The 19,619-nt window shown below is 38.0% G+C and overlaps 1 protein-coding gene across 1 annotated transcript; it reads right to left on the bottom strand.

Annotated features, from left to right (window-relative positions):
• Positions 1-10,607: 10,607 nt before the first annotated feature.
• Positions 10,608-19,338, bottom strand: dolpp1 (dolichyldiphosphatase 1). The gene is made up of 8 exons (XM_042509316.2): positions 19,182-19,338; positions 18,388-18,488; positions 18,135-18,219; positions 15,745-15,844; positions 15,242-15,340; positions 13,687-13,815; positions 13,457-13,546; positions 10,608-11,991 (listed from the first exon to the last, which is right to left on the bottom strand). Exons 1-8 carry the CDS (start codon positions 19,255-19,257, stop codon positions 11,955-11,957), a joined length of 717 nt encoding a protein of 238 aa, XP_042365250.1. The 5' UTR covers positions 19,258-19,338; the 3' UTR covers positions 10,608-11,954.
• Between the last annotated feature and the right edge of the window lie 281 nt (positions 19,339-19,619).

The following is a 19,619-nucleotide window of genomic DNA, read 5'->3' as shown; positions in this document are numbered from 1 at the left end:
ACATTAACCATTCAATTGTGGGTACATTATTAAGTTGCTCATAGGACACAAGTTCTATAACTATTACTTATTATCACTGCTTCGCTCAGGTGAAGTGGGCTGCACGGCATTAAAGAAGTGTCTTAATTATTGGCTTAATCCTTCTGCAGTGCAGATTTTACCCCCATCTGCAGCATGATAGTCCAACTGATCTTTCTCTGAGAGGACGATCTGGGATGTGAGAGTGATTCATAAATTAGAGTACAACTTGTGGCAATTAGATCCTTCTGAAGCTGAATGAGACAGCGAGGGATTGTACAGAAGCAGGTGTACAGAAGCAGATGTTGTGTTTCATGGGTACAATATTTGGTATAAATAGTGCCAGGCCACAGCTTGCAGCTTGAGAGCTGTTTATGAGTAGCGTTTGTTTATCCTCTGCAATATTAAAATTTGTGCAACATAAGCTCCATATTGTGTATAAATAGAACCACGTGTTCACCAGCTGGCCTTGGATCAGGACCTGACAGAGACTCTGTCTACTGTTTTCCCTCACTCTTCTCTCAGTATCTAAATAAAGAGTAAACTTGTGGAGGTGAGAGGCCTGAACTAAAAAAAAAAAAATCTCAGCAATCAGAGCTTTAAAAACATCTTGCAGTTCTCGACTATAACAAAAATGAAATGGAGGTATCAATGAACAAATGTTCGTAGGCTTAAACCAGCCTTTACATGTCAACTTTAAGGACAGAAAAACATGTTAAGTGACTTTAAATGGCTATTACTACACAATTAAACAAAAAACTCCCACAATTTGTCTCCCAGTGATGTTTGTCCTCTAAATGTCTGTTTTGTCCTTGAACCAACCCCAGTCAGGAGGGAACTTCTACTCTCTATAAAACTGACTTAAGGTCAGTGTGTGTTGCCCCCAAGTGGAGAGACTGTGGAAAAACAAAGACGGACAGCAGTAAAGTGAAGGCACTGAGGGCTTTTCACATTTACCCGAAATGATGTCACAGTCAAAGTGATAATAACTTCTATCCATGTATCATGTATTATCAAACTTGGTGCTTTTTATCTAAATATTAAGTGTTGGAAAGCAAATACATTTATTTAGGTACTATACTTGTGTTAATCTTTCAAGTTGAGTATTTCTATTTTATGTTACATTATACTTCTTCACAACATTTGAGAAGGAAAAACTGTTCTTATTATATTCATCTCAGAGCTATAGTCACTACCTATTTAAAATAGTCTGTTTTCAGTTTTATTCAAGTTTTTTTTTTTTTTAAGATCAAGTTAGGTTTTAAATAATTCTAATTTAAAGATGAATGCCTGTACAAACTTTTCGTGACAATCCAATCCTTGGAAAGAATGGGCCTATTGGGCCAGGTCCAAAGTGTCAGTGGCCCCCTGGCCTTTACACGTGCCGACAAGAAGAGACTCAAAATTTGTTTACATGAAGAAAATGTAAAACACAGACAATGAGACAAAATGCCTATAAAGAGATGCAAAACACCTGCAAAAAGGGACAAAACAACCACGAGTCACAAAATGACTACAAAAGAGGTTAAGTAACTATAAGGAGAATCAAAATGACTACAAAAACATGCAAAATGACTGCAAAGACATGCAGAGCAGCTACAAAGAGATTCAAAATAACTACAAAGAGATGCAAAAGAGCTGCAAAGAGACACAAAGTGAGTCACAACAACTACGAAAAGGGGCACAACAACTACAAAGAGTTAAAAACTAACTACGAAAAGAGGAAAACAACTACAAAGAGATTCAAAATGACTACAAAAAGATGCAAAACGACAACAAAAACATGCAAAGCAGCTACAAAGAGATGCAAAACAACTGCAAAGAGACTCGCAGCAATTTTGCTCAGGGTCAAGACAACCAGAGAGACGCCAAAGAGAAGCAAAGCAACTACAGACAGATTCAAAATGACTACCAAAAAGGGTCAAAAACAAACACTACAAAAAATACCACAAAGGGACACAAAACTACAAAGTGATGCTTAATGACTACAAAGAGATGCAAAACAGCAACAAAAAAGGCCAAACAACGAGCAAAACATGCAAGAGGCTGCATGTCTTGTAGCTATATAGGCAAGGTGGTGGGGCCCTCTGCAGGTCTGTGCCCAGGGGCCCATTGTCTCATAATATACCCATGTTTAGTATAAGTTTGTTTCAAATATTTTCCAAGATCAGGTTTAGTTTCTCATATTTCACATCAGAGATTAATGTTTGTACAAACCTTTAGGATAATTCATCTAATAGTGTGGTAAAAGCTTTTGGTTTAATACCATTTGATTTGCTTTTTTCCAGTTCTCAGGTGAACGGGAGCATTTTGTTTGTCTTTGTTTCTTCCCTGTTTTTTGTGCTGCAGTCAGTCAGCTAGAGTTGTTGCCGCCTGCAGCTTCTGAATTTGTTGAGTTCAGCAAGAATCTACTTGTGTGCAGAAAACTTTACTTCAAAAAGTACAACTAACACATAACCGAGTAGAACTTCACTGACTCAGAACTCTTGTCTCCTGCCAGGACACCTGATGATTTCACTTTTTGCAAATTACATCAAATATAGAGGTGGCACAAGGGAAGGTTTGTTTTTCACATTTTCTAACAAATATGAGTAGAGCAACAGGCTCAGTGAGCTGCTTTAGGATTTTGGATCAGATTAAGACAATCATTTGGCTCATGAACACAACCCATTTTACTCCCAAAAGATTTGAAATATCAGAAAAAGAGAAAAAAAGAATCGCAGCAGGGAAGTGTGTAGGCTAATTATGCTTTTAAACATTTGTGGTTAAATTTAAGATAAGGCAGGTTGTTTGTGTTTTATGTTTCCAATCAAGGGACAAAAAAAGAAATGTGAGGGCGGCAGTTTGAATGCGCCTTATGCCACCGCTCATACATTTGTTGAAACAATGGTGTTATCTGCACAAACATGTTTGCATGTTTCAGAGGAGGATAGTGGTTCTTCAGACACTAATTATCACAGACTCCTCAGTGTTTCAAGAGAAGTTGGCAGAGACAATATATTTCAGCCTAGACCCTATTTTCCATGTTTTTGGACCTTAGTGACTTAAGGAAACAAGTTTTGGAATTGATCCAGAGCGCTGCAGCCAGCAGTAGCAAAGCATGCTGCAATGTAACCACCCTGGGCATTTGTTCCCTCATACCCACTAAAAGTGCTTGTTTTTGCCACTGACAGGCTCACATTGTTATTATAAATGTCTGATAACATTATGGAAGGGATCCCTACAAAGATAGACTCACAAAAACAAAGTGGTCATCTTTCCACTGTTATACTGAAGTGACCCTTTAAGTTGTAAACTGAATTCAGTTTGGAGGGCTACTGAGCATAAATCTGTTTTAGGCTGCTCAGGAGTGTAAAATCTGCACTGCTTATGGATCAAAAGACATGCAAGACCCAATAAGAAGACATGGGCTGAATCTGCTGCATTTAATTCCTCATACTTCCATTTTTGAGCTGCACTGAAATACTTGATATGAATAAGTTGCCGTGTCATTTATTGAGGGTTATAAGGTTAAAATGGAGGAAGTCAGTGGAAGTATTTCACATTAAAATCCATCCTTCTCTATTATTTAGTATTTTTGCTGGTGGTGTTGGGCATCCTCTGAATGTTTTCAAATAACTTGAAATACATACATTTTAAGCTAAATTTTAAATTATCCTACCTTGATCCCAGTTCACTTTCCTGTCAATAACTTATCATGATTTTTAATTCTGACAGGAAAAGCAATTTACTGATTCCTAAGACGTGTTGGGAAAATATGTAAAATATGTAAATATGAGCATTTATTATTATTAGCATTTATTATCATTGAGTTAAATATATATATATATATATATATATATATATACATACATACATACATATACATATAAAGTACGAAAATTGAAATTAATATACTTTTACAAGTTCTTTTTTTTTAAGATTATTTTTTGGGGCTTTCATTGCCTTTATCTGATAGGACAGTTTAAGTGTGAAGGGGGGGTGGGCGACATGCAGCAAAGGGCAGACGCTTGAATCGAACCCCGGGCTGCTGCGGCGAGGATACATCCTCTGTATATGGGGCGCCGCTCTATCCACTAAGCCACCACAAGTTCTTTTTTTTAACTGAACGAACAGTTTTGAAATGATGATCCTCTGACAAACAATTGAGGTTTCCATTTCCAGTAAAAGTGCACTTTCAACAGTCAGCATTATTTTTTCTCCTTTGAAGTGAAATAAAAGATGCTCCTTTAATGTGGCAGATCAACATTAGTTTAAACGGTTTGGGATCAGAAAACTTTGCACACCGTGGCAATATTCAGTCTTAGTTGAAAAATTTGAAACACCAATGGACATTTTAACAGACTGGTTGAGTGTGTTGTAAAAAGAAACTGGGGTTATAATAAACATTCTGTTCAGTTCAAACTAAAAAAAAATCACCACATAAACCAAGTATAAAAGGTTCCTTTTCATAAACATGCAAACATGCTCAGACTGCTTTTCTAAAGGATTGTTTTTGAAAACTGCACAGCATGCTGGGGATTTTTTAGGCATGACATATTGGATGCAAGACATGGCCCCATCCAGTTAAAGTACAACACATATTTAAAGCAGATATTGCAGCTTAAAAGCAATTTAAAGAAGCTCACAGAGAGCCACACCCATGTTGATGGTGCTTTGTTTGGTTTGAGTTACACCAGACGTGTGAACTCGAGTCACATGACTTGGACTCCATTCACACTAAAGTCACAAATTTGATTATTTTAGATTCAACAAAATAAGTCCCAAATTTGATGGCTAAATTAAAAAAAAGACTTGCACTATGAATTGTACTTGATGAAAGATGAAAAAGTCTGGTTGATAGGAGGTCAAAGTATTCTACAGTTTTATAGCATATACATTACACAAAACAAAATGGGACTGAAACATACAAAAGCCTTTCTGTTGTGGTACTGGTTAAAGTCCTATTTACTACTTATTTTATGATTAAGTTCAATAACATTTGCAAAAAAAAAAACCATACATTTTGTTAAATTCAATATAGGCTACCACTATTCTGTTGTTAAAATGGCATCACGAATAGTGAAAAGCAGATTCTGAGACATTCAGGACTCAAGACTTGACTTGGGACTTGTTAGTCTTGACTTGGGACTTGAGTGCAAAGACTTGAGACTTAGTTGGGACTTGTGAAACAATGACTCGGTCCCAACTCTGAGTTACAGTGAGCCTGCACTGTACTCATGTGTGATAGGTATTAAACAACTCTGTTTGTCTTATTGCAGTCCTATAGATGTATGATGGGCGCCATCTAGTGGTACCAGCTCAACAGTGGAGTCACTTAGTGTAAACCATACAAACACATATACAGTGAAGGACAGGTCAGTTTGACTTGCCTCATATTTCTAATATATAGAGAAAAGATCTGAGCTGATGTGATTTAATGACCATCATCCTATAAATTATTACAGGTAATGCAGTTGGAGGTATAGCTGAGTGTCTGAAAAGAGTCAAATATTACTTTACTGCAGGAAATGTCATATTTCTCATTCTCATTAATATCCTCTCAAAGCAATGCTCATGGATATACAATAAGAGAGTGATAATCGAGCCTGACACAGAAAATTTCTTGACATCAGATTTGAGCAAAGACGCTGGAGCAGCTTCCATTTCGAAGCGTGAACCCTCAAAGCTGTTGCCGATCTCTCCTGTGAGATTACACTGTGAAATTCTTGCCAACGTCTGCTGGCAGAAACCTGACTTTGCCAGTTAGAAAGAAAAAACAAATCGCACAAAAAATTCTAAATTAGACAGACATCTCCAGCGTTTGTTGTGGTAAATGTTGAGGCAGTCCTCCTCAAAAGTGCATTTCGAGGACTGGAATCCAGGATTTTTGAAGCCGGTTTGGCCGAGCTTTACAGGAGAGCAGACCCAAACTGGGGGACTCAACAAATACAAATAAGTTGTTTACTCCATGCAATAAATCCCCTCAAGATCTTTTACTTGATGTGTTTACTTTTCATCCAAAATTGCTTGTTAAACACTTTTAATTCAAATCCACTGATTTGTGTTCAGATGGTACTCGCAACAAAATACTACATCATCTCACATGTCAGTATTTCTGGACTGTTGGTCTCATTTGCACATCTAGAGGCCAGCTTGGTCTGTAACATTTATGTATCTCAGCCAACTACTAAGTGATTAACATCGTCCACAAGATCCATATAAACAAGTCCGCTGTGGAAGAGTTGCTGCTCCAAAGCAGCTTGTTAATCAAACTGGAGTTGCTGTTTGATACCTGATTTAATTTGTTCCCTGTGGAACAAATTAAAGTGAACATCATTCAGTAGGTGAAAAATGTTCATCTCAAATGAAAAATGTCCTCACAATTGTAGAGAAAATGAAGGCTGGTGTTATTCTGTATTTAATTGGAACTGATGCTCCAGTCCTCTTTTAAATTTGAAAGGTGGGTGGTTCTACATTTTAGATTTTCACCCTTAAAACCACTTTAAAGTATTTCTCTAAAACATAAAACTGGGGCTGTCAAATAATGAACTTTTCAAAATCACGAGAACTTCAAGAATTGTGAATTACAATTAATCGCATGTTTTCATTTCCATTATTTTGCATTACAAAACACTTATGAAGTCAATAATTCTCGATTGTGTTGATTAGGAATCAAAGGACGGCAAAAAAATGCATGGGACTAGTAAAAAGTGGGCATGTCTGTAAAGGGGAGACTCGTGGGTATCCATAGAAACCACTTTTATTCAGATATCTTGAAGTTAGAGGACCCCTGTGAAATGGCCATGCTGTTTTACCATCTCCAAAATTTAGCCTAACTTATTGAGAAGCTAGGTTGACATGACTAGCTTTAAAACTCAGCCCAGTGCAGCCTCTTAAAGACAGGAAAGCCAGCCTGCGATTAATGTGAATTCAAAAAATTAACGCATTTATTACGAACTTTATCGCATTGCAATTAACACATTAATGCTGGTTCTCTTCCACAGAGCCCGCCATGTTGTTTCTACAGTAGCCCAGAAAGAACAAACACTGGTGAACACTGGCTTTAGACAGAGCCATTCGTGTTTTCATTTTTTTGCATTTTTGTGTTAGCGACCGTAGGTCTGCAACATACAATCTGTAACCTCACTGCTGGAGGCCATTTAATCCTACACACTGGACATTTAAATTTTTATGACTAAATAAGCAACAATCAGAGATCAATTTTAGAAAAAAAAAACATCCTTAGGTACTGTCTATTAAAGGTCCAGTGCGCAGGATTTTGTGTCATCTAGCAGTGAATTAGCAAATACGAAAATGTAAACAGCCCCATTTAATGTTTGATTTTCTGCACGACTGTCGTGGCGGATTATGGAAGATCTATGGAAGAGGACCCTCTCGATAAGTACAGTAGATATAAACGTCTCAGGTGAGAAAAGCAAAAAGATTTTTAGTTTTGAGATGATTATGCACTAATGGAAACATAGTTAGTAAGTGAGACCGTGTGGGCCGTGGGCCTTGTTATTCTCAGTCTGATTGAGAAAACAAATCTTCAGTGCCTTTAAGTTATTAGTACAATAATGTGTACGCAGCATTTTATTATATCTGCAGATGGTGCTCAACACAATCAACAGGGTCAAAAACGTGTTAACTTGAACTATAGCGATTCATCTCACAGTTTGTACGAGCTCATCACATCTTAACTCGAGCAAAATCTTTATCTGTGAACTAACTTCTCACCACAGCCGTCTGGCAAATGCAATGGAGCAGAGTACGATATTTCCTAAAATGTTGTGGATGCAATACGAAATTAAAGCACACAAGTAAAGCAAGAGTAAGTGTAGTACTTGATTAAATGGACCTTTACTTTTCCCTGAATGACCGTGATGTGTTCAAATGTGAACTCCAAATGACCATTTGTATTTCAATTACCCACCCTGTGCTAAAATTATTTTTCTGTGCCCCCACAGTAAATGAGGAATCCAAAAACTGAGAAAACTCAGAAAAATGTATGTAATAGGGATGATGCTAATTTTAAATGTGGACTCCAATCCATCAATAAATCAATTCGCTGTCTTCCACGGAGGCATGCAAGAAAAGCTACGTTTCTTTCATTATTCAAGGTAACACCTCATGACTAACTGACATAACAATAGCCATTTTGTGGGTGAAGTATTCCTTAAACTACCTCACATGGAGCCTTGTATCCATCCTAAATTCAGTGAATTATGTTGATATAATTCTATTCATCATGAATTTTCTCCGTTTTTGAAATTTAGTTGCTGTGGAAAAGCAAGAAAAAAAAGTTTCTTCATAAATTCAGTCTGACACAGGATGTGTGGTCATTCATGTACCAATAGTCATTTGGGGTGTGAAGTATTCCTTTAATTTGCCATTTCCACTAGCACCTCACAAAGACGTATCCGCTGCCTATTATTAAGCTAAACATTGCAATAACAATCTTCATCCAGTGGAGGTCAGTCCTTTTATGTTTTAGATTTCAGTGGACTAAGTGTCCCAGGATGGGACAGCTTAGCACGTGTTGGAAATTAAATGTATAACACACCATATCTACACGCATGATGATGTCTGGCCTTAACCTTTTATAACTGACACCAGACGAGATGGCAGAAATACACATCTCCTTAGTAAAGACAAAACTATAGAGGGAGGTGAACCATCACTTCCTAAAAAAGATTTCTACACAAGTGCTCACTGCTCATCCAAACACTGCAGGTCAGAGAAAATAGCTCCGAGAAACAGAAATAGGTTGAGGTCTTCATCACTTTTTATCTAGGCTACACTTGTTCCCGACGGGTGTTTGGGGATAGCCTGAGGTTAGACCTGAAAAGTGAATCAAAAATGGAATGGGTCGTTTAAATAGGGCAGATGTTTCTTTAGGAAAGGCCTGAAGTGTTTTCTCCAGCACTATTCAGCAGTTGCATTAGGGAATAGAGTGCACAGAGAGAAATGCACGACGCTGCCTTCACTAGACAAGGAGCTTGTTCATTGTTTGACTGGAACAGAGGGTTATTTTTCATTTGTCACCTGCATGTGCCAGCTGAGTGTCCGAATACATATTTAATGCTTCTGTCTCTGGCAAATAAAGCATCAATTTGTCTCTTTTGGGAGAAAAGGGTTCTGCAGCTTTGTCGTCATTGTTTCATTGTCTGGCTAGGTATGACTGCTGACTACCTCGGGATACATCAGCAAATTTGTATTGTACTCCAAGTATCACATCACATGCTGTATTTTGTGATCAATTTCTAGTTATAACATACAATCTACACCCAACAGTTGCATAGTTCTAGTCATGCAAGCAGTATTGCTCCAACACTTTGTTCCCGATCTATTTCAACTACTATTGGATGTGTTGCCATGAAATTTTTTTCAGACATTCCTGGTTCCCAGAGAATGGATTTGGCGATCCCCTTACTTTTCCACTCGTGCCACCTTCACTTTGACATTTGTAGTTATGCGTTACATGTCTCAACAACTATTGGATGACTCGTCATGAAATTTGCCCCTCACTGGATGCAGTGTAACTGCTTCAGTGATTGCTAACATTCCCTCTAGCGCTGTTATCAAGTCGAAATTTTTAGGTACCACTCTGTAAAAAGTCAGATTTCCATTTCTTTTTTAATATAAAGCAAGTAAAGGGGCTTTATAAAAATTGTCAAAATATCAAAAAGCTCAGTCCACACAGAAATGCACAGTCCGTATTCAGAACCTTTAAACAAGCCGTCAGAACTTACGTGAATTTGTGATGTCACAACTTTGCTATAAAGACTGCTTTAAACTTAAAACATAAACATGCTAAATGGGTCCCTTTGTGTTTCCTGTTGTAATGTTTTGCAGTGTATGTTAACACCATCAACTGACAGGAAGTAAACATGCAGTTGCCTTGCAATGCAATTCCAGTGAAAAGATAGATCTATAAAAATAGAAAATGCAGCTACAGTACTGTTACTGTAGTTTCCCCAACCGCAATAACAATGTAGAGACGCAAAGAGCACAGATGAGGATATCCCAGAAACAGTGACCAATCAGAGCAGACTGGGCTTTTTAGAAAGGAGGCTTAAAGAGACAGGCTCTAAAAAGCAGCATTTAAGACAAAGGCAGTGTGAGAGTAATGCGTTTTTGAACATTTAAGCATGTAAACAAGTTTGCGAGAAACCCTAAATAAAAGTTTAAACCTAAAAAAAAGAGCAGAATATGGGACCTTTAAAACTGTCCAACACTGACTTAGGACCAAATACCTTAAAAACTGATGCTACCCATAGTGCTACTTATCACATGTTAGTATGCAATCACACCAACCTCAGATGGTAAACATTAAACCTGCTTAGCATCAGTATGCTAACAATGCATCACTGCTATATTCCAAAAGGGCTGTAATGTTGCACCTGGACAGGTAAACTGACAGACTGTGGGACAACAGCCCAGCTGCCATCAGACACAACACTGACTTATGCACATCAGTGGAAAACAGCACGTAGACGAAAAGTAAATCAGACTAAATCAAGTGCCACATTTGCAGCAAAAAGCAAACACACTACAAAGCATTCTGAATTCAAAAACATGCCAATGCACGACGCTTGATCCACCTCTTGTACATAAACACATTTTTATTCAGCCTGATATAGGTTACACATGGAAAAAAAATCAAACTCTAAGAGAACTACTTCCCTTTGTGGAGCTAATGATATGACAGTTTTAAATCAGCTTCAGATCCCCACATGGCAGCTGACAACAGTAGCTGCCATGGGCTGTGAGGAATTAAGCATTATCACATGCTACGACTGACCTGAGGCGTTTTTTTGTTTTTTTTCTCCTTTCTTCAAAAATAATACAAAAAAGAAAACATATCCCCTCAGCAGTCTTTTTGTATGTTTTCTCACTAAATGATATGGAATGTTATCTTGGAAATGCGGGTAAAAAGAAAACAGTTCTCTGCAACACCAGAAAACATGATAAGAAACTGAATGAATTTTTTAAAAAAAAACTGATTCCCAGAATCCTGTTCCCAGGCTGCTACTGTGTGTGAGGCATTAAGAAAACACCACCTCAGTCCAAAGTGTGCTCGACAACGAGAAGAACTGAAACCGGCTGCTGTGATTCAGTCTCATTATCCTCAAACGTGGATATGAACAGAAAGCACAACCTCGATGCTCAATAGTACAGATTAAATTTACACTGCTTGCAGATCAGCTTTGGAGTCTAATATATTAGGACTGACAGTCATAGACACAAAGCAAAGACTGATGAGGGAAAAGAGGGGAAGGGTCTTAACATTTAACTAGTGTTAGTCGTCTTTTTTTTTTTAACTTGTAAATTTCACAAAGTGCAAATTTTCTTTTATATTACATCATAACCAATTTTAGAAATTGTTCATTTTCTATTATATAACAATGAAAAATGGTTAATTCCACATACCCCCAACCTAGCCATAACCAACCCCCCCCTCCCCACCCGGTCCCACCAGCTATCCATCCGAATATTTAAAAAAAGGAATCACTAAATACATGCTGCAATGACGCTCACCGATTTGTTTGAAACTTGACCAAAGCCTTTCCTTTTTAGGCTCCTCCTATTTCTTACAGTACACTGTTACTGTCAGCGTGCGTTTATTGTTAAAATATATATATTAATCTATCATTAAATAGTATGCCTCTTGCACAGTCTTGCATGCATTGAAGAGCATTTTGGGCAAGCTGTACAAGAAGGAGAGGCGTGTGGACGGACTTGCTCAGGCTGTAGGCTCCGGGACAGGTCCAGGCACTCTTTCGCCGCCTGTAAACGGTTTTTGCCCTTTACTCCTTGCAACCACGTCAGTCCAAAAGATGGATCTCCAGTGTGTTTTTGTCGAGTGAGCATTTGTGTGTGTGTGTACATGAGTGCGTGCATGTATATGTGTGTGTGGGCCTAAACTCAGCTTCACAGAAGAACTGTGTCGATCACTGAAGTTTTGTTCCAAGCTTTCGTTGTCTGTTCCTTGAAGAAAAAAACAGAAAACAACAAAGAATTGAGTCACAAAACAGATAAAAGACAGAAGACAGAAATTCAATTCATTTGGTCTCAACGGTATTGCTGCGTACAGTAAGGGACAATGTAAATCTACACCGTTCTTTTGTGTAAAGTGCAACCAAACTTCAACTTAGCAAAACATCACAAACCAGAGTCCACTAAAAATCTGCAAACATTTCCATTGGTCGCTCCGCTGCACCTGACATTTATTACATTAATGCTGTGAAACCAAAGTTCACTTGCACAAGTTCGGCCCGCTAATTTAAGCCACAGTCCGACGCCATCCAGATAGAACAAGCAAATCGGCGCGTGAGTCAGTCGCATAATGGTGAGCGCCAATGAGATGATTACAGATGGTGCGTCAGCGTTGCTCGCCATTGTTTGGTAAGTGAATGGAAACACATCCAACATGCTTACGACCATTCAAAAGCATCAACCAAATGCGCTGATCACCATGGTGGGAAAAAAATAACCCGCAGCCCAACCCTGTATCAGCGCTGCTTTCAAACAGCCTTTAGATGTAAAAGAAGAACGGAAAAAAATCCAGAAGAAATTGGCATTATCACTGGCATATAACCAAGGTGGAACTAACTAAAAAAATAACTTAAAAAAACACAACTAAAAACTAAACTTGTGCATTAGGTTAGTTGTAAAAAAAATACATGTATTTTGTACTTTCTTTTACATATCATATGAGAAGCTTTTCAGTTTTATAGCCTGCTGTGACCTGCTGTCTTTTGGGAAAGTGTTTGTTCACTGTTCGTACAGCGCAAAACTTCAGTGTTTAAAATGTTACCTATTTTTATAATAAAAATTCTCCAAAATTGCCAGTGGGCAAAATGCTACCTCAGTCCACAGCAGGAGGATTTTTTTTTTTCTGTCTGTAACACCCCCGTACCAAAATAGCACCAAATCATTTCTCCTAAAATGGGGTAGTAACCGAACCATAACTTCTGTGTAACGTTACATTTTTAGTTTAAAAATAACCAATATGTGTGGGAACTGACAGAAAAGGTAATGCTTAAAATGTATAATTGCAGCACCAAAAAGCACAGTGAAAAATTCTGGATGCACCAAAGTTAGGCGCCCCGGCACAAACGATGTAAAAAGTTAGTCTGGAGTCTCGATCTTGACAGAGCAGAACTTTTAGGTAGGAAGTCAGGAATCAAGCATAAGCAGACTAACTAGGTGAGTTATTTCTCTCTCCTGCATAACTCTCTATGAAATTCAGTGATGAACAGTCAGCTCAGACAGCCTTTTGTAAATCACCAGTGCTTGCATGTTCCCTGCTTGCTAGCATTTTAGCTGTTACCCCCTGAGCTACAGCAGTCCATCAGCTAGCCCTGAGAGTACACACTTTGTCACCAAGTCTCTGAGAGGATAGATGTGAATAATGTGGGTGATATACTGAACGTCCAGGACAGCAACTTACCTTGCCTCTGATCTGGTCACTGTATACTCAAACCATAAGATGTTGGGAATCAGACTTGTATCTCGCACCAGGAAGTACTCTGATATTGGCCTGTAAGTTGTGAAAACGTTGACAGAAAAAATGATCAGAGTAGCCACAATTGAGTGATTTTATCCACTTATTCAGGCTGAGGACGAGCCGTCTTCCCCTGTGACACGAGGAGGAGGCGGAGAAATGAGAGCGCTACTTACCACGCTGCTATTTTGGGGAATAATGGTGTCAGCACCTCTTGTGTGAAGAAGAACCAGATTATGCCAATTGTACTACCGGCCACGCCGCCGTAGAAAACCTGGCTCCAGGTGTGATACAACAGGTAGACCCTGAGGATGAAAGAGAGAAAAACGATGCTTAAAAATACAAACTGTGCCTGAAGTCCTTCACTAAAATAATTCCAGCAGGATGCACTTTAAATTGTATCAAATTTGGAGCAGCCAAAAATGGACATGAAAAAGCACAATTTGGCCAATTTAGCTTTTGTTGTGACAGTGTGAGCAGACTGGTCAGCCGAAAAATATTCTAAATGTTTTTGTCTACCTGCACTGAGCACACCGTTATTGGAAAAGCTCAGTGATGCCATCATTGAGTGAGCCTTATATTTTTTGAAAGCTGACACAATCGGTCAAACAATCCGGTGGTACCTGACTTTTTTAAGAGACACTTTTTCTGTCACTGTCTAAACTAATGACACCCGGCTCTTTTATGGACATTTTATATTATATTTAACGAATAACAGTAACAGTCCAGAAAAAGTGTGATCAACTGTATAATTAACCCAGACAGAGCCGCAACGATTAATTGGTCAGTTTTAAACTACCAAATTCATTCTCACTGACTTGATTGTTAATTGGGTATTTTTTGAGAGAAAAAAAAATCTGTGATTTCAGCTTCTTTAATGTGATTTTTTTCCCCTCTTTATGACGGTAAACTAAATGATACATTAGAGAACATCATGTGAAGCTTTGCGGAACACTGATCAACATTTTTCAGAATTTTCTGACATTTTATAGAACTAAAAACAAATTGATTAATAGAGAAAACAATTGACAGATTAATCATCAGTAAAAATTTTTGAAAACCCAAATAGACACTGTAATCATTGTAAGACATTTATGTAAATCAAGCGATTTTCATGAATACTGACCAAATTTTTCCTGTGAATATTACACCGGAGATGAATTTTCCTGGTATTTTCTTTATGCATTATGTATTTTTCATTTTTATACCTAACAGGCTTCTTTTCTTGACAAAATCAGCTTGTCTTCCCTCTGACGCTTGGTTATTGTCCTATTAACGCTGGTTGTTTAAACTGTGAACTTTTCTAAAGCAGGACATAAAGGCTCTTAAATTTAGGTCTTCACTGTGCCCTTTTCCCTTTAGATTTTTTTGTTATGGTCATATTTTGAAAAATAATTTAAACATTTAAAATAACAGTTTGATTAAGTTTTCTCCACAAAAATTAATGAAATACTGTCATACAGAACAACTGCACATTCATGAAAAAGTTTTGTTACACCCCCTACATAAAGAAGGCCCCAAGTGGAGATTGGGACCCACACGTTGGTAACCAGTAAGTAAGATTCCATCAAAAATTTGGATAATCCATCAATTGTTAAATTAGTATTTTCCGTTTTTTGTAACGGAATTTCTTTTGGTTTAGGGCAGACTAAACATGAAACATTTTCTACATCTTCTGACATTTTCTAGACAAGGAAATAACATGCAGATTAACTGACAATGAAGTCTTACCTGCTGTATGAGACTGATAAGGCCATGCCCAACAGGATGATGGACAGTATGTGTCTCCACAGCAGATCCACACATCGAGCATTGTTCGTTTGATGCATTCTGAAAAGAGACATCAGCCTGAGTTCACACCATGACACCCACCGTATGTGAAGATGGAGAGAAAGCTTCTGATGAGTGATAATCACAAAATGTGCTACTGACATACATTTAATACATACGAAGTCATCAATTACTGATGCATACAATTATTTAGCATTGCTAGAGGATGTGCGGGAAGTATTTCCTCCGCTTTATCATTTTAGAAGAAAACACTTAAACTAAACTTTTATTTAGATCTAGCTCCCGTTTAAATACAAAATATATATCCATCTTGTAGAAATAAATAACTGTATTTGATAAGTTTGTGGACATAAAACTTAAGAAAGCTGTTGCCCTTCTATGAATTTCACAGCTGCAGTTTTCTGCCCTTAAACCTCCCAAACACCAGGAAGAAACAAGCTCACCTTAAATAAAGGAAAAGAAAGAAGTAAACAACAAAGAACCACATAAGCTGGGAATGACTGGAGGGCATCCCATACTCTGTGTGCAGGGTTGTGTGAGCTCCTGCAGAGAGACAACAGAATCTGATATTAAAATACAATGACAATATGGAGTAAACCTTCATATGAATATAGAGGCAATTATTGTCTCCAAGATAATTAGCAAAGATTAAAACATAAGTGCCTGTCATCCTCCATGTAAATGTCTTGCCAGAGTTGGGCAATAATCCATCTGAAGAGTGTATATGTATTTATTTGTATTTGGGTTGTTTTTGATGCACCGAACTATTGCATGTGTTGTTCTTCCTTTCGGGATATAGATCTAAATATGAAAATAAACATGTAATTTCACAATATTGTTTGTCTGACAAGTAAAACCATTATCAAACATCTTTTTCTTGTAGCAGTATCAATTTTTATATTTTATATGACATATATATATATATATATGTAACTGGGGTGTGGTGGAGTGGGGTGCAGAGCAGATCAGTGAATGAGAGGAGGAGCTGCTGTAGAGGTGAGTGAATGCAAACTTATAGACCTAGCACAATCAACCATGCACTTTCACTACACCTGGTGTTCTGCTACTCTGTTTGTGCCTCGAGTATGCTCTGCTCTCCGCAAGTGTGTTGCAATGAATAACTGAGCGGTATATATAATCCAATAGTGCTTTTAATTAACAGGCCACCTCCAACAACAGAATATCTAAACACGGCAGCAGATGTTTTGATTGTGGCAGGCTGCCACAAATAAATGAATGTGTGGTCGTCTTAAATGTGCAGATTTGCTGCTTTCTACTGTTATATATATATATATATATATATATAAATTGTAAACAGATTGCATTTGGGTTTTAGACTGCTGATGGGACAAAACAATACATTATACCACAGTGATGAATCAAGAAAAAAACTGGCCGATTTAATAATGATGAAAATACAACTACTTGCAGTCCTTCATATATTAGGGCCACAACTATAAAATATTTGGTATTTTGCTTAAATAAGGGTTCCTATATATTCCACTGCAAAATTCCCTGCACTTCCTGACTCAAATTTCCAGACTTCTCAGCAGACTTTTCAGACCATATGATATCTGACTACAAATAACTACATGTAAACTGTGTAAATAAATGGTTTTAATATCCAACTGTGTTACATTCTGACTTTGTATGCTATTATGTTGCCAAAGAACTGCCAGAAGATTGTAGCAAGGTGCTGTAGCAATTAATTGTATCAATTAACACCAAACCAAGACAAGTTCAGAGGAAGCAAATTAACTGGTGCTTCCTGTAATCGTATTATTTTCCCCCGACAGACTGAATAAATGCTATATTATTGTTGTTCCCACTACGTTTTTTTGTCTATTTTGCCAAAAAGAACGGACAATCAGTTGAAAAAAATAATTTTCACAGAATATGTACACGATTTGGACACAAATGTCTTATACTTCTTGCCTTGATTATGACGACATCAAGCTTGCTGTGCCCCGCACTCCAGAACAGAGGTAAATATTTTGGCTGCTCAATTTGCCTGCTCGATACGTAAAAATATATTTAATAAAAAAACTGAAAAACACTGCTTTATCAATTTATTTTGAATCTTGAATTTCAGAATTAATAAATAGTCTGGAAACACAAACACTTTTCCAATATTTTTTTTCTTTTTGTCATACTTATCCAGACCTGGAAATTACAAAAATTAAATCTTATACAAAACAGTGTTCTCCACGCATCCTCCAACAGCATGCAGCCAACTCATGTGCCTCTCAGCTCAATGACACACAGAGACTTTCCAAGGGTAAAGACAGGACTGAAGCACATTGATCAATATGTAAATATCTATCTATATATATGCTATTATTTACAGATTCAAGTGTACTTCTTTTAAATTTGGCAGTTCTTTAGATGAGCCATTTTATTTGGTTGTACTATTTATATTCTGTACAGATTTATAATCTCACTGAGTTGCTGTTGTTTGCAAGAAATTAGATATTTTTTGTTTAATATTAAATATTTGAGGGCAAACTGTTATATTTTTGTTGACATACAAAACTATAGCACTTATTTTTTTGCAATTGAATGCTCTTATTATCCATAATATAATATCTTCCCGTATTTTGTCATATCATTAAGAATATTGCTATTGCAAAAACGCCTTGAAATACTGTGGTATTATTTTAGGGTCATATCAGCCACCGCTAAAAGCTTTTCGTCATAACCCAATCCAGCATGATGAAAATAAAATACACAACTAAACTGATTGATGACAGAAGATGTTTTCAGCCAATTGTGATACTTTTGGAAATGTTGCCCAACCCTGCCAGCTGCAGATAGAGCTTGTTCCTTCACTCACCTGCACATGGGCGCGGCTCTCTGAGGATGTGCTTCAGCAGCCAGTTCACCCCTTCATTCAGGATGACGCCTCCAAAGAAGGAAATCTGGAAAATAAACCAAAAAAAAAAAACCCAGAACATCAACACCCAAAAAAACAGATCATGGACTTAACAACTTCTGGCCTGCCTGACACAAATGATCGTGCTCCTGTGACACAATAACATCTGAACACTTAAATAATGATGCTCATTGTGAAAGTGTGCAGGACTCACCGTGTGCAGCTCCCGTTTAAACACTATGAGTGTAACAAAACCCACAAGGATTGCTATGGGAAGGAGACTGATGTAGGCCAGCACTTGTCCCGTCAGATCATCTAGAACAGTGACACAGTACTGATGTTAAGACATGACATAAACCCCAGTAGAGTCACCCAGTTAGCACTGGTGGGAGTGACACTTTGTGGTACTCAGTGAACCCGGATGGTTGAAATGTTTAACTGTGAGCATAAGTAGGAAGCTGCTGTGGTGGTGAACACAAACCGTCATTTTGCAAAATTGACACACATTATTTCATTTTATAAATTCAGATAGGTTGGTGCAATGTGGTTTATGCTAGTTATACTAATCAGTATGAGGCCAAGCAGCTGGCTACTAGGTTAGCCGTGGTGCTGGCTATAAGGTGAAATAGCTATTTGTTTCCACCGCAGTTAAAAATAATACTTAGCAAACCAGGACGCTTGAATATTGCCGAATAATTTTTAAAGGACGCGGCGTGTTCGCTAATTCCTGAGAGAAAATATCAAAACCGATATTAAGACAGCTAACATGCTAGCTAGCCTTCATTGTGGACATTAGCGCCAACTGCGCATGCGGCTCCGTCTCACAATTTGGCAGTCCGGGTTGCATTCCCCGCTGTGCTCCGCGCGTTACAGCGTCTCACTATTTGGCAGTATCACCAACGGCCGTGTCCATTCAGTCGCGAGCAAACACACGCAGTCCTCTAAAATCACAAAGCGGCCGGTGGTTAGCGTCTTCAGGAGTTAGAGAAAGATGTAGAGTTTACGTACCCTCCGGGAACTCTACGTGTGTCAGAGATATGGACCGCCATTGAGGTGGTGCCGAGCACTGCTCTTCCAACGCCATCTTACCCGGACACAACCGGGCAGTCCCAGTGAAACGCCCAGACACGTGTCTAACCAATGGTGGTGTTGAAGGGGGCCCCGGCAGCGGAGGAGCCGTCCAATCCCAGCAGCACGCTGGAGATGAGCTGTTTAGCCCATAGAGAAGAATTATTGAATGAACAAAAAACACAAAAGTCCAGCACTCCACAATAAAGCAGCAAACTGCACTCATTCAAAAAAATTAATAAATCAATAAAAATAAAAATTATGGATTTTCATTAATTTAGCTTTAAGATGACCTAAATTATGTGTTGCATATACATATTTGATGCCCTCATAAGGCATTTGCCCAGATATTAACTGAATGTGGAAATCTGGATTTAG

This window comes from Plectropomus leopardus, chromosome 20 (assembly GCF_026936395.1).
Source record: "Plectropomus leopardus strain MGB_pleo_1.0 chromosome 20, ASM2693639v1, whole genome shotgun sequence".
In the NCBI taxonomy this organism is placed as follows: domain Eukaryota; kingdom Metazoa; phylum Chordata; class Actinopteri; order Perciformes; family Serranidae; genus Plectropomus; species Plectropomus leopardus.
This window is presented reverse-complemented; position numbering and strand designations above follow the sequence as displayed.